The sequence below is a fragment of the Protopterus annectens genome, chromosome 2.part1, assembly GCF_019279795.1.
Source record: "Protopterus annectens isolate FY-2018-M chromosome 2.part1, PAN1.0, whole genome shotgun sequence".
In the NCBI taxonomy this organism is placed as follows: Eukaryota; Metazoa; Chordata; order Ceratodontiformes; family Protopteridae; genus Protopterus; species Protopterus annectens.
In genome coordinates this window covers 1,442,465,192-1,442,483,193 of record NC_056729.1, presented here as the reverse complement: position 1 = coordinate 1,442,483,193, position 18,002 = coordinate 1,442,465,192, and the positions used below count along the sequence as shown (strand labels likewise).

Genomic DNA, 18,002 nt, shown 5'->3' with positions numbered 1-18,002 from the left:
CCTGGTCAGGTACATATTGAAGGGAGAGCTGAACTCAATGACAGGCCTGATGAGAGTCAAATACAGTGGAATGATGACTTCCTTGGATCTAGATGCCATGTCCTTGCTCATAAGATGAGCAGCATAGGATTTGCTTACTACCTTATACAAGTATTGGTTGAAAGCCAGGTTACTACCGACATACGTACCCAAATAGGTCTGAGGTCTGCTATTGGCGAGTCATACTTTCAAATGGTTGCTTACTTCCCAAAGGGTGCTATTACACATTTCTTGGCACTGTGTTTTAAGCTGTAGCTTTGGCACCAGCCATTGTCTGTGACAGTCATTCTTCTAGAATGTTAGTGTCTTGGGGGATTCTATGACTGCACCTAGTTTGCAATCATCTGCAAACCTAGTCAGTCAAAGGGCCTTGATATTGGCCTTGACTTCTAAGCATTAGATGCCAAAAATGAGCAGACAGTGTAGAGCCCCAGGGACCTCAGTTGTGGAGGTGGTTTCCCCTACTCAAATTTCATGGGTCCTATCCGAGAGTCAGTTGGCTACCCAGTGCATAATATAAGGGGGTTTATGCCTTTTATCCATGAGTTTGTTTGCAATGCTCAAGTGGGATATTATATCAAATGCCTTTGCCAGGTCAAAGGAGGCAGTATATATTGTTTTACCCTCATCCATTGCCTTACTGACCATCTCAAAGTCGTCCACCAGGTTGAATAAGCACGATCTGCCCTTGAAATCAAACTGGATTAAATCCAGTGTTTGAACATTTTCTGTTTTATTTCCATGATAATTCTTTCCATGGCTTTGCACACTAGACTAGTCAGACTTATGGGTCTGTAGTCCCTGGGATCAACTTATGGTCCACCCTGAGGCAGAGGGGATAACAGTTACAGTTCTCCATTTGAGAGGTACAAAGCTTGTGTGGAGGCTCTGGTTAAACAATGACTCCAGTGCTCCAATTGGTCATGATTTTTAACTATTTAGGAGGCATCCTTGGATATTATTGGGTCCCATAGATGTAGTGTGCTTGGCCTTACATAGCACATCTAGGTCTTGATTCATGATATTTGGGGGGGGGGTTGTTTTACAGCTAGTGGAGCTGAATTTGTTGACTGGCAGATTTGCTGAATCTTCTGGCTCCATCTAGGTGGTTCCACCTAGAATCAGTTCTACACATTGCTGTGTGCTGTCTTTGAAGTAGCTAAAGAAAGTCTTATGTTTGTATTTTGCCTGGGATTGTATCTGTACCTCAGATGTGGCTTCAGTAGACAAATTGCCCTCTTAGTTCTATATTTAATTTAATAGGAGTATTTTTATCATGTTGGGTTCAGCACTTCCTAATCTTGGCTATGACTTCTTTTTCTTTTGTTGTACAACGTATTTATGCTTGGATTCCACAAGGGTGGTTTGATTTCTGACTTAATTCTGGGCTTACTTCTGGTAGGTATAGCTGTCTGTGCATTTACTGACATGATTATAAGGGTTTCTGTGGACAATTCTGCATATACAAGAGGGGAGGGATTAGAAATTTTGATAGGTTACTGCTTAGTAATAGGAAGTTTTCTTTACTAGTTTCTAAAATTAACAGGTTAGAAGGGGGTCACATAATTGATTTTTATTAAGAAAACAGCTTTGTGGAGTGCCCTTACCAGAGGAGACACTACACTGGGGGTTGTACAGCATTCTCCCATATTTGTGAGTACCAGGTCAAATTTGTTTGCACCTCTAGTGGGTGTATTAACTGTCTGATTCAAGGTGTTTGTGTTTACAAAGTCCAGGAATCTCTGGGCCTGTTAAGTCTGGGGTCATACAAGTATCTCAATTCACAGTGGGGTAGTTGACCACCTATGAATATGGTATTGGTTTGAATGGTGGGGGCCTCAACTAAGTCCAAGTACGATTCACATGTTTCTTGGGTCATAAAAGGCAACTTGTAGCTTGCAAGGATATAATATGGGGTTTTGCCTATGTAAATCTCGACACGGAGAAGCTCACGTATGTCATCCTGTATGACTAGTCTTGAGGAAAGTTTGTTGTTGGAATAGATTGAGATACCTCCGCTTTTGGTCCTTGCCTCTGCAGTAACTGGCCTCAATGTGTGGAAGGCATTGCAGCCCTGCACTGCTGAGGTGCTCTCTGTGGCTTTTTTATCTAGATCGGATTCTCAGAAGTAAACCTGTACATGAAAGAATTCTACTCCTTAATACATAACCCTAAAGTAACTGAGCTGGTGATAAAAAGACTCCACTGCAAGATGAACGATTCCTGCATTTCAGTAAAGCTAATTGGTAATCTGTGTAACAGCCAAAGTTAATGATCTGCAGTTTCTTCATTAGATTTTTTAACAGTTTACATTGCTCCTAAAGAAGTGAACATTGGACTATAGACAGTTAGGACTAGAAGTCAAATCTTATATATACCAATGTTTTGAAACTCTTGAGCTGCATGCTTGCAAACTGTCCAGTACCTTAAATGACAGTTACCCTGGAGTTCCACAGCTGGAGAATATAACATTCAATGTACAGATAACACACATTCTCATAGTATTTGTTAACTTTTCAAGCTGTAATATTTTGAGTAATAGTCAACACAGATCAGATGCCATTTTAAACATGGGACAAAAATGTTCCAGTGCTACTGCATGGTTTTCCTGGAACTGAATACAGAATCATCTCTTCTCTTGAAATTTTACTGTGAAAAGCATTACACACAGTACACATCTAAAACTTATCTGCTTGAAGTGACATACAAGGCCAAAATAACACAAAACACTTTTGTTACACTTTATAATTCCCAAATGACAAATATATTCTTGCCAAGATTTTTTTTTGTCTTTTTCCAAGCTGGCACTATAATTTTATCATAGTTGAGCATCAAGCCTTTTATTCAACTGATCTCTTCTTTAAAAGAAACATATGATTACATTTTTACTCACAGTAGTTTACTGCTCCATAGGCTCATAAGAAGTTACCAGGCTATTGGCCTTGAGGCCCTTATAAGCCTAGCCAAGAGTTTAGCCCATGCATAGACAAATCAGCACCTGATGCCCCTTGTCCAGCAGGGACATGGGTGGAATCCCAGTGATGTATTTTCTATTTCCCATCCAGTTATCCAGATTACGCTTAAAAAGGGGTAAAGAAGTACTCTGACGTGGAGAGTGAGTCTATTCCAGAGATGGGGGAGTCTCTGGGACACAAATTTGTCCTGCAAGCAAGTCCTATTGATGTCACAGACCAGGTTGAGGCCAAGTGTACGGGTTACTCGAGTGTAGCTTGACTTGCGGATATGCAGCAGTCCCATCAAGGCTGGGTCCGAGATCACCTTCTATGCCAGACAGAGGTCACTTCTGAGGAGTCTGTATGAAACAGTAGAGGGACAAGGCTTTTAGCCTGTGTATGATAGGTCCTAGATTCTCATGGGGAGGAACCTCTGTGGTCTCTCCAGCTGCTGCTGCATGTACTTTGAAGATGTACATGCCGAATGGGGCATTGTACTCAGTAATGGGCCTTATAAGGGAAGAATACAGGGATGTTATGACCTCCTTTGTCCCTGGATGAGATACCCCTACTTATGAGGTGGGCCATGTAGAAAGCTTTCCTTACAATGGAAGCAACATGGTGGTCAAAAGTCAGGCTGCTATCAATCTGGGTGCCCAAACCCCCAAAATCCCTCATGACTGACTGAATGCTTACAATGTTATTAATGTGATAATTTGTGGGGGACATCTACATCCCCAAAAGGGATGATGATGCTGCATTTTTTTGTATTCAGCTTGAGGCCATGTTTCGGGCACCAGTCATTTGTTTGGGTGAGACCCTCTTGGAGGATGTCCATGTCACTAGGGGAATTGATGACAGCTCCCAGCTTGCAGTCATCTGCAAACTTGGTTAGCCATAGCCCATTGGTTTTAGCCTGTACCTCAGAAAAGTATATCCCAAATAACAGAGGCTCCAAGACCGAACCCTGGGGTATGCCACTCAATACAGGTCTACTGCTTGAGGTGGCTTCCCCTATTTTGACTAGGTGAGTTCTATCGGTGAGCCAGTTGTCTACCCATCTGGTAACATATGGACTGATGCCTAGTTGAGAGAGTTTATCTATTATGTCAGAGTGTGGAATAGTGTTGCAGGCTTTGACCAGGTCAAGGTAGGTGGGTGTGCACAGTCTTCCCCTCATCCATGGCTTTGGTGACTGTCTCAAAAAGATCGACCAAATTTAACAGACGTGACCTCCCCTTGACAAAGCCAAACTGTGTGGTATCAAGTGTTTGGATGTTGCCAATGTTCTTGTTAATGAGGTCCATGATGATCTGTTCCATGGTCTTGCAGATCAGGCTAGTTAGGCTGATGAGTCTATAATTTCCTGGATCAGTGGCCTCTTCACCTTTGTGTAAAGGGATGACAGTGGCTGTCCTTCACTCAGCTGAGACAAAACCAGTACTCAGGCTCTGGTTGAATAGTGTGCCCAACGGTGCTGCAAGTTCCTGCAGGATGCAGCCTGGGATGTTATCAGGTCCAGTGGAAGCTGTATTTTTTGCCTTTGCAACAGCAGTGATGACCTGATCCCTTGATATAAGGGGAAGGGGGCAGGTACTGGGAATGCCCTGATTTACTGATGGGGGGACAGAGGGGGGTGAAATTTTCACTGAATCTGTCAGACAACAACTTTGCTATATCTACCACATTTGTATATGTGGTGTTCTTGACCACCAATTCTGAACAGATCTGGATGCGACCTTTGAGATTAAGGACATATGTGAAGAAGGCCTTATGATTGTCTCTACTAGATGTGGCCAATTTGGATTCGAAATTTGCTTTGGAGGATTTCACTACTGCTCTTATTTGCTTGTTTTGGCTAAGGAGAGATTGCTTCCAATTGGGCACCTGCTCCTTCTTGGTCCTGGACAGCAATTTTTTTCTTTTGTTAAAGAGTTTATTTATTGCAGATGTCTAGAAGACAGGTTTACTCTTCCTTGTGGAGGATGATTTAGTCCTGTCAGGTATTCCTGATTCCGTGCATCTATATAAATGTTCGTATAGTAATTTGGTATAGTTTTGGATACTGGTGCCAGTTCCTAGAGAGGGGGAGGGGGCTGTGAAGCTGTTTATACCATCCCTCAGGAGCCTGTAATCAGCTCTGGAGAAGTTTTTTTGATTGACCCTAGCTAGAGGGGGGTCAGGGGGGATGCTGACTTCAAACTTGAAACATTTGCTTTTCTGGATGACAGTGCATTGCTGAAATTCACTAAGTTTCATGTCAGTCATAGTCGAGGAATTTTCCAGTTAACTGTCAGTTGATCACCAAACGCTTCTTGCTACTCTGTCAAAAAGGAAACTACTCAGCATCTCCTGTTCTGGCTTATACCTATTAAGTCATACTTCTGCAGTCGGAAAAAAAGGTTCTCTGCATTCTTGGAGGTAACTTGTACAATATCTTAAGGAAACACTGGAATGGCGTTATGGTTACATTCCACTAACACTCTATTCAATAAATACGCTAATGAAACTTTTCACAACCAGTAGCAGCTTTGTTCAAGCATAAGATGATCGAATATGATGCAACAGTAAAAGCTCTTCATTTGCTCATACTAGTTTGCTTGTTCTTCAGATCAAGTTTGTTTGCTTAATGCATTGGTTCATCTTTATTTGCATACTACATGATGAAGTGATGTGTGTGGGTTTGGGGTTTGGAATATATTTTTTTATGGATTTTGACACTTTTGAGGAAGAGCAAAGTGAGGTTTATTAATTACTGTTGTTTCTCTGAGTAGGAATGATTTTTGGAATGAGAAGATACAAAACAAACAGCGGTGCAGGGGCTTGCCCCTGCATAAACATTTTCTGTTTTTACACTACTGTTAATGCATGACACTCCTTAATCTTCAAAGAGATGTGTTTAGATGATCTATGTACGTTAATCAGTTGTTTTGTCAGGGTCCGATTTAGGCAGAAGTTATAAAAAAGGATACAGCAAAGGGCTTCACAGGCTGAAGGAATATGAATAGGGCTCTCAAATTTTCAGAATTGTTTTATTTCTTAAAATGTTATTACAATTGCATGTATGAAAATCTCCATAAAGTAATTTCCTATTAATAAATGTTTTGAAATGGGATAAAAGGAATAGTTAGAGATTTTTACAGCTGTAATAAAGCAACCTTTCCCCTCACCCCGATATGGATATATGCATCTTGGCAACATCTGACTTCAGTTGTTAAGCAGCCTTACTCTCTGTTAACAGTTGCCAAATAAGGCCTCTACAACTTCCCATAGCTTATGGCCCTGATATGTATAAACTTGGCCCACAGTCCAATGGAATTCTAAGCAAACAGTTATGTGTGTTTAGAGCGGTTTGGTTTTGATAAGATATAGCAGGTCCATATTTTGAACTCATATGTGTCTGGTTTAATCTCTCATAAAAGTACAGCACCAACAATTTTTCCTTGCATTGATATGCGGCGGACATTCATATCACAAATAATTTCAGTTTGGTACTTCCATCACTGTTTTAGTACTTCAGTACTCTAATTTGTATTCCAATACCATTCCACATCTTTAACATGTGTATTAACGTAACATATTACAGAGACATGGGCACACCCAAGTTTAGAAAAGAGGAAACAAACCATTACAAAGATTTTTCTTATTGATGTATTTTATACATACATGCATATATATATATATATATATATATATATATATATATATATATATATATATATATATATATACACATATATACACACACACATTATTTTTTTAATTATGAATTTAACATTACATAAATTACTCAAGTTCTGTCTTTTCTGAAATTTCAGTACTCCTCCATATTATTATTCATGTATTATTCCCACAGATTCCATTTATTTCTGTGTAGCTTGCTCCTTCCCTTTTATTAAAATCCCATCTCCGATTCTTTTACCTCCTTTGCAACATTCGATAAGTCTGCAACAGTTGGCTTAGTGTTTTGACTTCTTTGTTCTTATAATTGCTTTTTTTGACAGCTAATGACATTAAACTTAGGTTATGTACAGGCAATTCAGTTTATATATAGCAGCTCTAAAGAATAATTCTCTAGTTATAACAATTTGTTTCCTCAACATTTCTAACAAAGTACCCCATAAAGAATTTTCAGAATCTAACTCATTGAATTCCCAAAAATTATGCTCCCAAGTATCTATTACTTTCCCATCACACCTCCGGCAATTGCTGAATACCTGTGGACAAAATTCTCTGGTCTACTTTGGGTAAAAAAAAAAAAAATGTCTCTGCAAACACTTCCATGCAAAAATCTTATGCCTTCTAGATTTTGTACTTGGCAGCCTCACAAATAGTTTCATTATTCCTGTGACACCCTCCTCTGGGCCAGTGATCAAGGAGTCTCAATCCTCACCACAGACACTGATGAGGAAGGTTCATCTGGAACACAGATAGATACACACAGTATTTTCAGATGCACCAAGCACAATTTCCCCTAAGAGCACACTGGGAACACACACAGTCTGGGGGACTGGGTTTCTCTCTCTCTCTCTGCAGGTCCCCAGTAAGACTCCCCACTGACACAGCTGTAGAGTCAAGTTCTCAGCAGTGTGTTCCAAGCCAAGTCCTTCACCACCCTCTCTGTGAAACCAGTGCTCTGTGTCCCTGCTCCAAGTATCTGACACACAAGCTTAGATTTGATTTTCTCACACACACACCTGGGAAAGGCTGGCGCAGATTAACCAGATATGCCCCCTTCTGCCCAGACTATAAGGCAGGCACTACCTCCAGAAGACTCCAAAGCCAGCTACTTTAAGGATCTTACAAGGGTACCCAATTATACTGAGTAAAATTAATACTAATACAAATGGTAGTATTTGACCAATGCAGCAAGACTTTCAGGAGCAGCCACAGTGTCACCAAATAAATACAACTACCCTCAAAGGTTAAAATATTCTTTTAAAGACCAGCCGCAATGAAATGTTAAATATATTTAATAATAAAAACATAAAAATACTAAATATCTACTTAAACAACAGAGTTTCAATCACAGGAAATATTAAAAATAACACAGATGGATAGTCACACAGATACAGGAACAGTACTTAACTAATCTCACTATATTTTCCCCACTGATCTAAACAATTACTACTCCTTGGTTATTTACTAAAGCAAGGCAGGATGAAGTGGGTGAGTTGTCTTCCTTCTTTGTAAGGTTTCAAAAACAGACTTCTCTGAGACTTCTATCTCACTTGGCATTAAATCATTTCAGTGCTGGATTACAGAATGACATCACATACATCTGGTCATCTGATTTCTGGTCCCCCCCTTTACTAGAAACTGAATCAGAATTTACCATATATGTGTTACCATACACACAGATAGAGATGTGTTATACCACCTGGAAGCTATAAAGTCATTTCAAACTTCCACCCTTTCAGGGTAGCAATTAGTTCTCCCCCAAGGACAATACAGTAGGATCCATAGTCCTGTTTTTTCACAGGCATTTAGTCTTTGGCTGCAATCAGAACTGTAAGATATAATCTTTATGGCTTAAGCCAGGTAATTTAATTTCAGACTATTTTTCAAAGTTAGCTGGACTGAGATTAGCCTCTTCTCTTCCAGTATCCTCCGTTACAATATATTCATTTCATCAGTTACAATACAGTCGATATACAGGTGCATTTTCAACACAAGCATCTGCATAAATCTGCATAATTCTTTGCAAAACACCAGCTAGCTATGTTGGCATATGTTAGCATCCACTGCCCTACTTCTACTATAGCTGGCAATGCCTCACATCATCACAATTCCTTTGTATACAGCCTTTCCATTCTCATTTCCCAGTCATTTCTATCCTCTTTTGATTGATCCTTGAAAAGTTATCGTATATTATTTTAAATGTCCTAGAAATTATTTCATTTTTAACTGCATTGAGCTGACCTTTCATTCTCCATTCTTCTACTCTTTTTTTCTTTGTCTATACTATGTTATCAATCCCTGACAGGGAAGGCAATTTCCAAACTGCAGTCCAAACTTCTACTTGGCCTTATCCCACTCTGACTTTTCCTTCCTTAAGTATTTGTTCCAATACCTTGGTTCCTTGCTGACTTTTTCCAATACATTTCAGTTCCCTCTTACCTATTTTCTACACTACTACAGTCATCCCTATTGGCAAAATATTTTTCCATTCCTGCTTTGGCAGAGTTCTCAAACTACTTTCAGCAAATTTGTAAAATAATATTGTGTGGTTGTTATTATTAGCCTTAAGGGCCTGTATCTAAAATCTTACCCCTCCTTATTTTATGGACACCCCTCGCATTTTAACATCATTTTTTCCACTTTGATTTGTAGTCTTGTGTGTGTTATACAAGCGAGTATTAAATGTGTATTTCTAAGGCATCCCTTCAAATCTGGCAGCCACCAAGTTTTGTGGGGAAAAATAAATTGTGACATTAACTCAGTCTCTTTCCCTCCCAAATAAATTCCTTCAGTTCTTTATTAATTACGGTCTATGGCTTTTTCTTTCGTTGATAAAAATATGCCTGCCCTGTAAAGAATATTAAATGGACTAGAAATGTTTTCAATGCTTGTACCTTTTTATCCATGTCCACAGTCATTCACAGCTTCTCAATTTTTGTATTACTTTTGTTTAGTTTCTTCTCGCATATCCTTAGCTGCCATAGTAGAATCCTTTTTTTAATCCAAATATCTAAATACTTTATCTTATTGTTTCCCTATAAATATGGATATTGCTGAACCAATACATATGTGGAAACACAATTTACTGCTATACCCCCTTTCCTCTAACTTTACAACCCTGAAACACTTTAATCATGCTTTAAAATGTTCCACAATACTGAAATATGTTTTTATTTTGGATTTACCAAGTACAAATATTATCTACAGATAAAGCCAATGTTTGAGTACCAAAGCAATTATACCCTTGAATTTGAGAGTCCCTTATTTGCTTTGGCACTGGTTCTAATGCAGGCTTCATCTTGTGCCAGCAATTTACTAAACATCACATTTACATCTGAAATACATGAAATGCACTTCAAATGATCTTGCAACATACTAAGATTTCATGAGCTAAGTGTGATAATCTGGAGGAAACACTGTACTACTGATCAGCTACTTTGCTCATCTTCTAAAGTAAAAACATGACTCAGATTTCAGCTCATTTACCCTGATTTTCAAATACATTTCTTCTACAAGAGGATGTACTGTGTGTCATGCTCTTTAGGATAAACCCATGCCATTATGTTGCCAATATTTAACACATTCAAGATTTCCAATCATTTGTGCAAAAGCTCTCTGGAATGCTTCATATGCTGAAGAAATACTGGATGAATGCCTGAGAAATATATCTTCCTATAGATAAATTAGGAAGTAAAAGTTTGGTACTTCCTCATCGAGCCTAATTTGTCAAAAGCCCAGGTTTAGCATCAAGAGTGACAGATGCTTTGCTTCTGACATGGCCAAATCACTTACTAGACTGCATGAATCAGGTAGTATTATCTACTTGTACTTTATTAACTGTGTCTAAGCTAAACACAGCACCTTAATAATTCATTTTGCGAGATCCTATGTTCGGATTCCCAACATATTCTCTTATTGCCAGTTCTCACTGTCATTTTGTTGCACACTATTCACACTCTCTCTCTCTCTGCACATTCTCATACGTTGTATATATTTATTTTTATTTATGTAGGCACTGTAGACTAGGTTAGTTCCAGTAGGCAAGCAGCCTCTTTCTAGGGGATATCTAAGGTGGTATTCATACTGACCAGGAGAGATTTGGACAGGGCAGTGGGGAAATTCCCCTATTTTTAATAACTACCATCAGATATTTTTTACATCCACCTGAGCTACCACCAAAGACAGAGGGAACCTTGGTTAAACACCTCATGCAAACAAGCCACACTAAGGAGTGCACCACCTCCATTATAATCCACTGTAGTGCCAGGATTGGAAATTGCTCATTTATATGACTTTGTTCCACCATGTAAATTCTTTTCATTTCAAAAGTTGTTTGTTTTACTTTATGTACTTTAACAAATGATCCCTCATTCCACATTTTCTGCACACCTGACTGTTTGGATATTTCTTTTTATCATGTTTGCAGCCATACCTTATGCAGGTAACATTTGCCATTCATGTCCTGCTTCCCACAGCTCATTTCACTCTGCTTTGATTTAACCAATTTTGTTCTTCTGTCTTCCTTGTAACTTCATGCAACCCAAACTTCCCAGTAAGATCTTTTAACTGTAATAAGATAAAATCACTCGATTTAACTTTAAATCTACCTTTGTCAACAATTTGGCTCTTGTCTGAAAACATCTGATGCCACACGATTCTATCCCGTTACTGAGTCTCACAGTTTGGTTTGACTCTAATTCAGCAATAAAATCATTAATACTTTACACTGGACCCTGTGTCCTCATGGAAATATTGAATACATGGGAGATTTTTTTTTCTTCAGCTCACAAAGAATTCTCAAACTTTTCTTCCACTTCTGTAGTACTTTCTCTCTCTTCCTCCTGAAACAAATATATTGAAAGCTTTCAGGGTTTCTCTCCCCGTGACATGCAGAAAAGTACACCACATCTGCAGGTTTTTCAGCTATCACACCCAAAGCAGGTAGGAATGAATAAATATTTTGGATTCACAATTTCCAGGTCTTGGATGGGCTGCTGACTTCTTAAAAGATGAAATGGCTTATCTGAGATTGTTTTTGACACCAATTAAAACACAGTATTTAAAAACACAAATAAGATGAGCGAGACAAGTCTCAGTGTTACCAGGTTCTGTAGTTCCACTTCCTGATTATGCAGCGACATACAAAGACTTCAGACTGTAACTGCATCCAGGACTCTCAGTGACCAATATCGTGAAGATATACACAAATATGTTCCAGACAGGGAAAAGATGTTCTACATGAAAACTGACTGCTTAAGCCATCTCCATGACATTCATTCTTATATCTATACAAGCAGGATCAAATTAGTGGCCCAGGAACTAGCAGAGCTAGCTTTGGGAGTGAATGGCTGAGGTCAGCTTACTCATCCAAACAGCAATAACAGACTGACTTTCTGCAGCATAAGTGCTGGCTGTAGAAGGTGTAGTACTGAGATCTAGTGCCAAATGACACATGGCTCCACTCCTGTCCAGAGAGTGATATGCTCAAGCTGAGCATGACAGTTGTACAAAAATGCAGCACTCACAGCAGAATGGTGTAGACAAGCACTGATCCACGACCTTCTGACATGGTGAAGGCAGTAAGGAGCAACAAAAATCTTTTAAAATAATGGCTGAGATCTTTAGGAATGGGGTGAAATGAATAAACTAGCTAAGAACATTTATTGATGGCCATGGGCAGAAATGGAAAAGACGAACCATGATGAAAAAAATTATCATCGGCAAGATATATAGGAAAGCAGATAATCATTCCTTACAATATTATACAGCAGCCCATGAAATAATTAATAGCTGAAGGGCAGGTGCTCAAAACTGATGGGGAAGTCTTGATAAAGGGATTGATATCAAATATAAAGTCAAATTGATGGCAATGACCAGTTCTGTATTCCACGTATTGATATTCAGGTCAGACATGACTGGATGAATAAACAGATGACTATGTTCATAAACATTCCATTCCTGTATGAATCTAACACTGAACTTCTGCTTTGATAATGTGTAATGGAGAATATTTTGAACTTAATTTAGCGCTTTTTCTACAGAATGCCTTTGACAGTGTTACTCTACTGAAACATGCATATAGAAATTGATACTGCATCTTTGAAGTAGGGTGCAATTATCAGATAGAAGTCTCTCTTAATACTTCATAGATCTCTGTGCTTACAGCTTCACCAAAACAACTGGGTAAGCACAGGTCATTGAATCTTTTTCCCAGACTTACTACTATACATGAAAATTAGACTTCTGAACAAGTCTCTAGAGTAATGATATAGACAAAAACTGAAAATTGAATTGGCATAGCTGATACAAAAAAAATGTGACTAATAATTGTCCTGTGCAGAGGGCTCAACTGGTCCAAATGTTCTAATAAATTTAATAATATCTATATATTTTTAGCAAAGCACTCTTCTGCATTTATCGGTTGTTGACAAAAATACTCGTGTTAAACCAAAGAGAAACCACTTTTAAAAAAACAATACCAACATTGCACAGATATATCAAGCTGCTCAAGACCCCATAGATAACTGATAGTCAGGTTTACTTCAATAATTTTGATCCCTTTTGTTACCCCAAAACTAATTTTTGGTCAGTTCAAGCAGTTTTTACTAATTACTTAGCTTTCTTCTAGACATTATCCTGCCTCAGGCCATTTACTTTCTACTCCTCCATTTGACCTGATTTAATGGTCCCACTAAACAGCAATACCATATTCCTTTATTTCCAACACGTCATTTCTTTACCCTTGGGCTCTCTTTCTCTGAGCCACTTTAATTCCTCACATGTGAGCATGTCTTCCTCCTGAACTTTAAAATTGTTCTTGTAGGCCATAATAATGTAGGTTACTTCATGCTGAAAATTCCTCAGATGATAACCTGTAGTTGTCTGTCTGGAGTGCACACACTATTTGCAGCACAGCATTATGCAATGATTCCATGTGCATCTAAGTATGATACTTAAAGCTGATAAACTAAAACCTTTGTATGTTTCTTATTTGTGTGTCGCTTTATAACTAAAGCTAGGAAACTCCATGAGCCAGAGTGCCAAAATATCAGATGAAGGCATAGATAAAGACGAGTTTGCTATTTTAACTTACCATGGTCATCCAGAAGAATATTTTCAGGCTTTAAGTCCCTGCAAGACAAAAACAGATCGAGTACATGTTAGGCTTGCCTTTATGTCAATGAATTTATACTTACTGAAACATCCTTTAAAATAGGATACGTAGATACTGACCATGGCCAACTCCTATTAAAAATATATAGGCTTTTTTAACAACTACAGTTATAAATGAAATGAAGAAACTGAGCAATTGCAGTTTTAAAGTGAAATGGAGTGCAAACTCAAGCTATTGTGGACTGGTGGATATCAATGCAACCCTGGTATGATACTTGCAATGAGTTTAACATTCCTCCTGTCCAGTAATTGCTTAAAATGGGGTTTGCAGTTCATTTAAAATAAAATTCTCTCTCATTCCCCAAAACCAGGCAATATTCCTGCTGAAGATGGTAAAGTTATGTTTTTGTTTGCTTTTGCTTCTGATTTGTATGTCTTTAGGCCTCATATAACAAAATTCTCATTTCATTTGATAAATAGGTTTCAGAAAATAATAAACCTGAAATGATATTAAAGTTCCACTGGAGTATATTAACACATAGCTAAAGCCCAATAGTCACATGTATCTAGTCAAGTAACTAAGTCCATTTATCAAATAGCACAGTCTGAAAAAATGCCACTATCTGGCAACTTCCAAATTATACCGAAAAAACATGTACTACAACACACACTATGTTATCAAACACATCACATTTTCATAACTATTGCAGACAAGTATAAAAGCTTTCCATCTAAAGTATAAAGGCATTTTCATATACATCAACTGTAAAACTGCTACTTCATCTTTTAGATTTGATTTCTAAGCCAGCTGGTTCAGGCTTTGCCATTTATTGCAAAATGTAAAGCTGCTACTTCATCTTTCATATTTGATTTCTATGCCAGCATGTTCAGCCCTTGCCATTTATTACACAGCATATAATTTGCAACCAGCAACATATCAACAATAATAAGACTCCAAATCATTTACAGTATTCTAATTAGACTTCACCAAACTCATGAAATATAAAAACACGGCAGTATATTGCTTTGCTTTAACCAGCAAATTGGAAAACTAGAACTAAAGCTGATGATACCATTTCAGATGAGTCCGTAGTCACTGTTGGGGTCCCTCAATGGTCAGTTTTATGGTCGATTTTGTTTAATTTTTGTCAGATTTCCAATCACAACAAGGAGTTTGTGTCAGTACATTAGGTAATGATTCCAAAATTGTCTTGCTTGTGAATTCTGTGAAATGGCAAACTACAATTCAGGGACTGAAAGACAAATTATTATTGTAGTCTAAGAGTACATCAATGGAATTTAATGTTAAGAAAACTAGGGTAATCAATTCTGGAGGTAACAATCTGTATTATCCATATACTATGAATCATTAGATATTAAGTGATTATAGTAAGATGAGGGGCTTGGAAATTATTGACAGTGGGTTGACCTAGGATGACAACTTAAACACGACTGATAAAATATGCTTCTCTGCAATAAGGGAAATTTTGAGAAGTATTACCTGCAGAAATAAAAAAAAGATGACTTCTGCTTTATAAGGCAACTGTTAGACTTCAAAATGAATATTGTGCTTCATCTTGTGTGCATAATCAAGGCCAGGGACAAAAACGAGAAATAATTCAGAGATTTTTTTGTAAGGCAGGTAAGTTAAGAAAGATTTCTGTTATCTGGATAGATTAATTGTGCTTTCACTGTACTTAGCTATAGGTTACTTCTGGGTGACCTTATTTTAATTTATAATTAATTATTCGGTACATTATCTCGTGGTAACCACATTCGGCACAGATTAACCATCTAGGTACTAGAATCCTTGGTTTATTTGCTTATTCCCCAATTTTTAAAACTGCGCTGGGGAGAGGATCACTCCAAGGAAGAGCACATGGATTTTGGAATGATCTCACTGCTTTGGAAATAAGGCATTTACTTTCCAAGTTACTGTTGGCAAACTCAAATAAGGTCTCTTAGGAGGCCCTTCATTTGAGAGATTCATACATGGAACATTGAATATTGATTACAGTGCTAAGTTACTTCCTAAAATATGATTATATATTAAAACATGACTAAAAGTCAATCTTAAAGTGCATTTCTCTCAACACGTAAACTTCATTGAAAATAAGTGCAGAAAGCATTAAATGAACAACCTCCTGAAGACATGTTTGTCTTCAAACTCACTGACTAGCCTATAATGATATAGAGCTTGATTACAAGATTCCTAGTAACCTTCTCTACTATCTGTAATAACTCTAACCTTGGTGAGGTGTTCCTTAAACAGACTTATCTTAGCCAACAGTCTGATTCAATTTTGTAAACACCAGTGGATGAAGCTCAGCAATATTTCTATTCAACATTTATATTCAGCTTTCTTTTTGATTTGACTACAAAATGTTCTTTATTTGTCTCTACAGTTATCTTTATTCTTGTAAAAGACTCATACCAATCACAAAAAAGACTTAAACACCTTGTGGGAAGAAAAGAAAAGAAAAACATGTTATATTTGAGAGTCCTTAAATTTAACACTTTTGCCTTTGTTAACACATCAAATGTTAAAAATAAACAACCAGGTATATCACATGTTAACAACGAATCCCAAAACTGAATCAATTTCTTATCATGCAATTTCAAGTTTAGAATCCATACAACGCATGATTTAAACTAGGAACAATTTTTGCATTCAAATAAAGTTGCCACTCCAATTCCTTTTAATTTAAACTCTTAAAAGACTTTGCAGATCGTGCAGGTATTGATGCAAAATTCTGATTGGTAATACTGATTTCCACATTTTGGTTGTAGACAAACCAAAATTTATTTAAAAGAAATTTGGGTATATTAAAAATTTGTGTGAAAGGTGTTCTGGATTACAGTTTGGTATTAGGCCCCTAGGCATACCTCTCAACTGCACAGATTTTCGCAGAATGTCCAGATTTTTGCCTCATATTTTTCGTCCATTTTTCATAAAATTGTGGATTTCTGGCAAATTAGTGGCACATCATTAAAGATTGATGTTAGAAAATGATGACAGGCATTTGAGTTACAGCCTTCGTACTCATCATCAAATTCATGCTAATGTAAAACCTGTTATTCTATCATGTTTGTAAGAGCAGTATTTAAAAATTGTCCCTATTTTTGAGCCTTTGCCCCAGTTTTATTTATGGCTTTGTCCTGATTTCTTGCTCTAAGAGGTTGAGAGGTATGCTCCTGGGTACCTTTAAGTGTGTTTTTTGTAAACAATGTAGATTAATTCAAACAGATCCATGTTGGTAGTGAAGGGCTGTGAAAGAGTTATAGGTTCTTAAGTTCATTACATTTATCTCCAGGGGTATAGTTTAAATCACCACCTGTATGACCTGTAAAGCCTTTTACATTGGCAAATCACTAAAAAAGTTGAAAAGGAGAATTCATGAATACTTGAGTGATAACAAAATAATTGTAAAGATGATACCTTATAAGCATGCAGTCCAATGCAATGGTTTCAATTGTTTTGTCGTCATGTTGATTTAAACTTCAGCAGTCTTAGAGATAACGACTAAGAGTAGCAATTTTACATGAAAACAGGGATTATTCGGAGTTTAAAAGATGCATTGCCCAAAACTGGTTTAATTTTAGGACTGGATTGTTAGCATGTGATGTAGCTGTTGAGATTTATTATTAGGATTTGTTACTTTCTGTGGAAATCTATTAAAAACTAAAGTGATAAACATTTTATATTTGAAAGTCCTTGCTTTTCCTTGTTTTGCTTTATTTCCATTATGCAGAGCAATGCCAGATGCAATTCCCTGCCTCCCTAAACACACAGAAAAAGATCTGTAAAACAGTTTATAGTCTGCCTAAGAAATGATATTTCCAGACATGTAAAACAGTGAACTATCCCTCTTGTTTATATTGGCTAAATATTCTTATTATTGTCCGTCATTAAACAGCGTTTCTCAGTCAAAATCATGCTGCTCTGTGCTTTCTTACCAAGCAAAGTACAGTGCCTTTCTTAGTTTGTGCAACAATTATTTGCACACATGCAAAACAAGTAAAATATTCTTATTTATATTGGCTACAACTTCTTAATGTTCAGATCTCACAAAGCCATGCTGTGCTTATGTTTTCTTCCCTTGCAAAGAACATGATCTTATTTTACGCAGCACAGTTGATGGTACAAGTACCAGTGTTATTTCATACTACAGTATATTTTTTTATTTTTTCAGTACAATCTCCATATGATGCATC

At 37.5% G+C, this 18,002-nt stretch overlaps 1 protein-coding gene across 2 annotated transcripts in view; it reads right to left on the bottom strand.

Moving 5' to 3' along the window:
* GRK4 (G protein-coupled receptor kinase 4) overlaps positions 1-18,002 on the bottom strand; it is a 1,249,698-nt gene that overhangs the window by 353,282 nt on the left and 878,414 nt on the right. For both annotated transcript variants that reach the window (XM_044062922.1, XM_044062923.1), the window contains exon 10: positions 13,768-13,805. In XM_044062922.1, the coding sequence (XP_043918857.1) occupies positions 13,768-13,805 (38 nt within the window). The remainder of the gene's footprint in view (positions 1-13,767; positions 13,806-18,002) is intronic.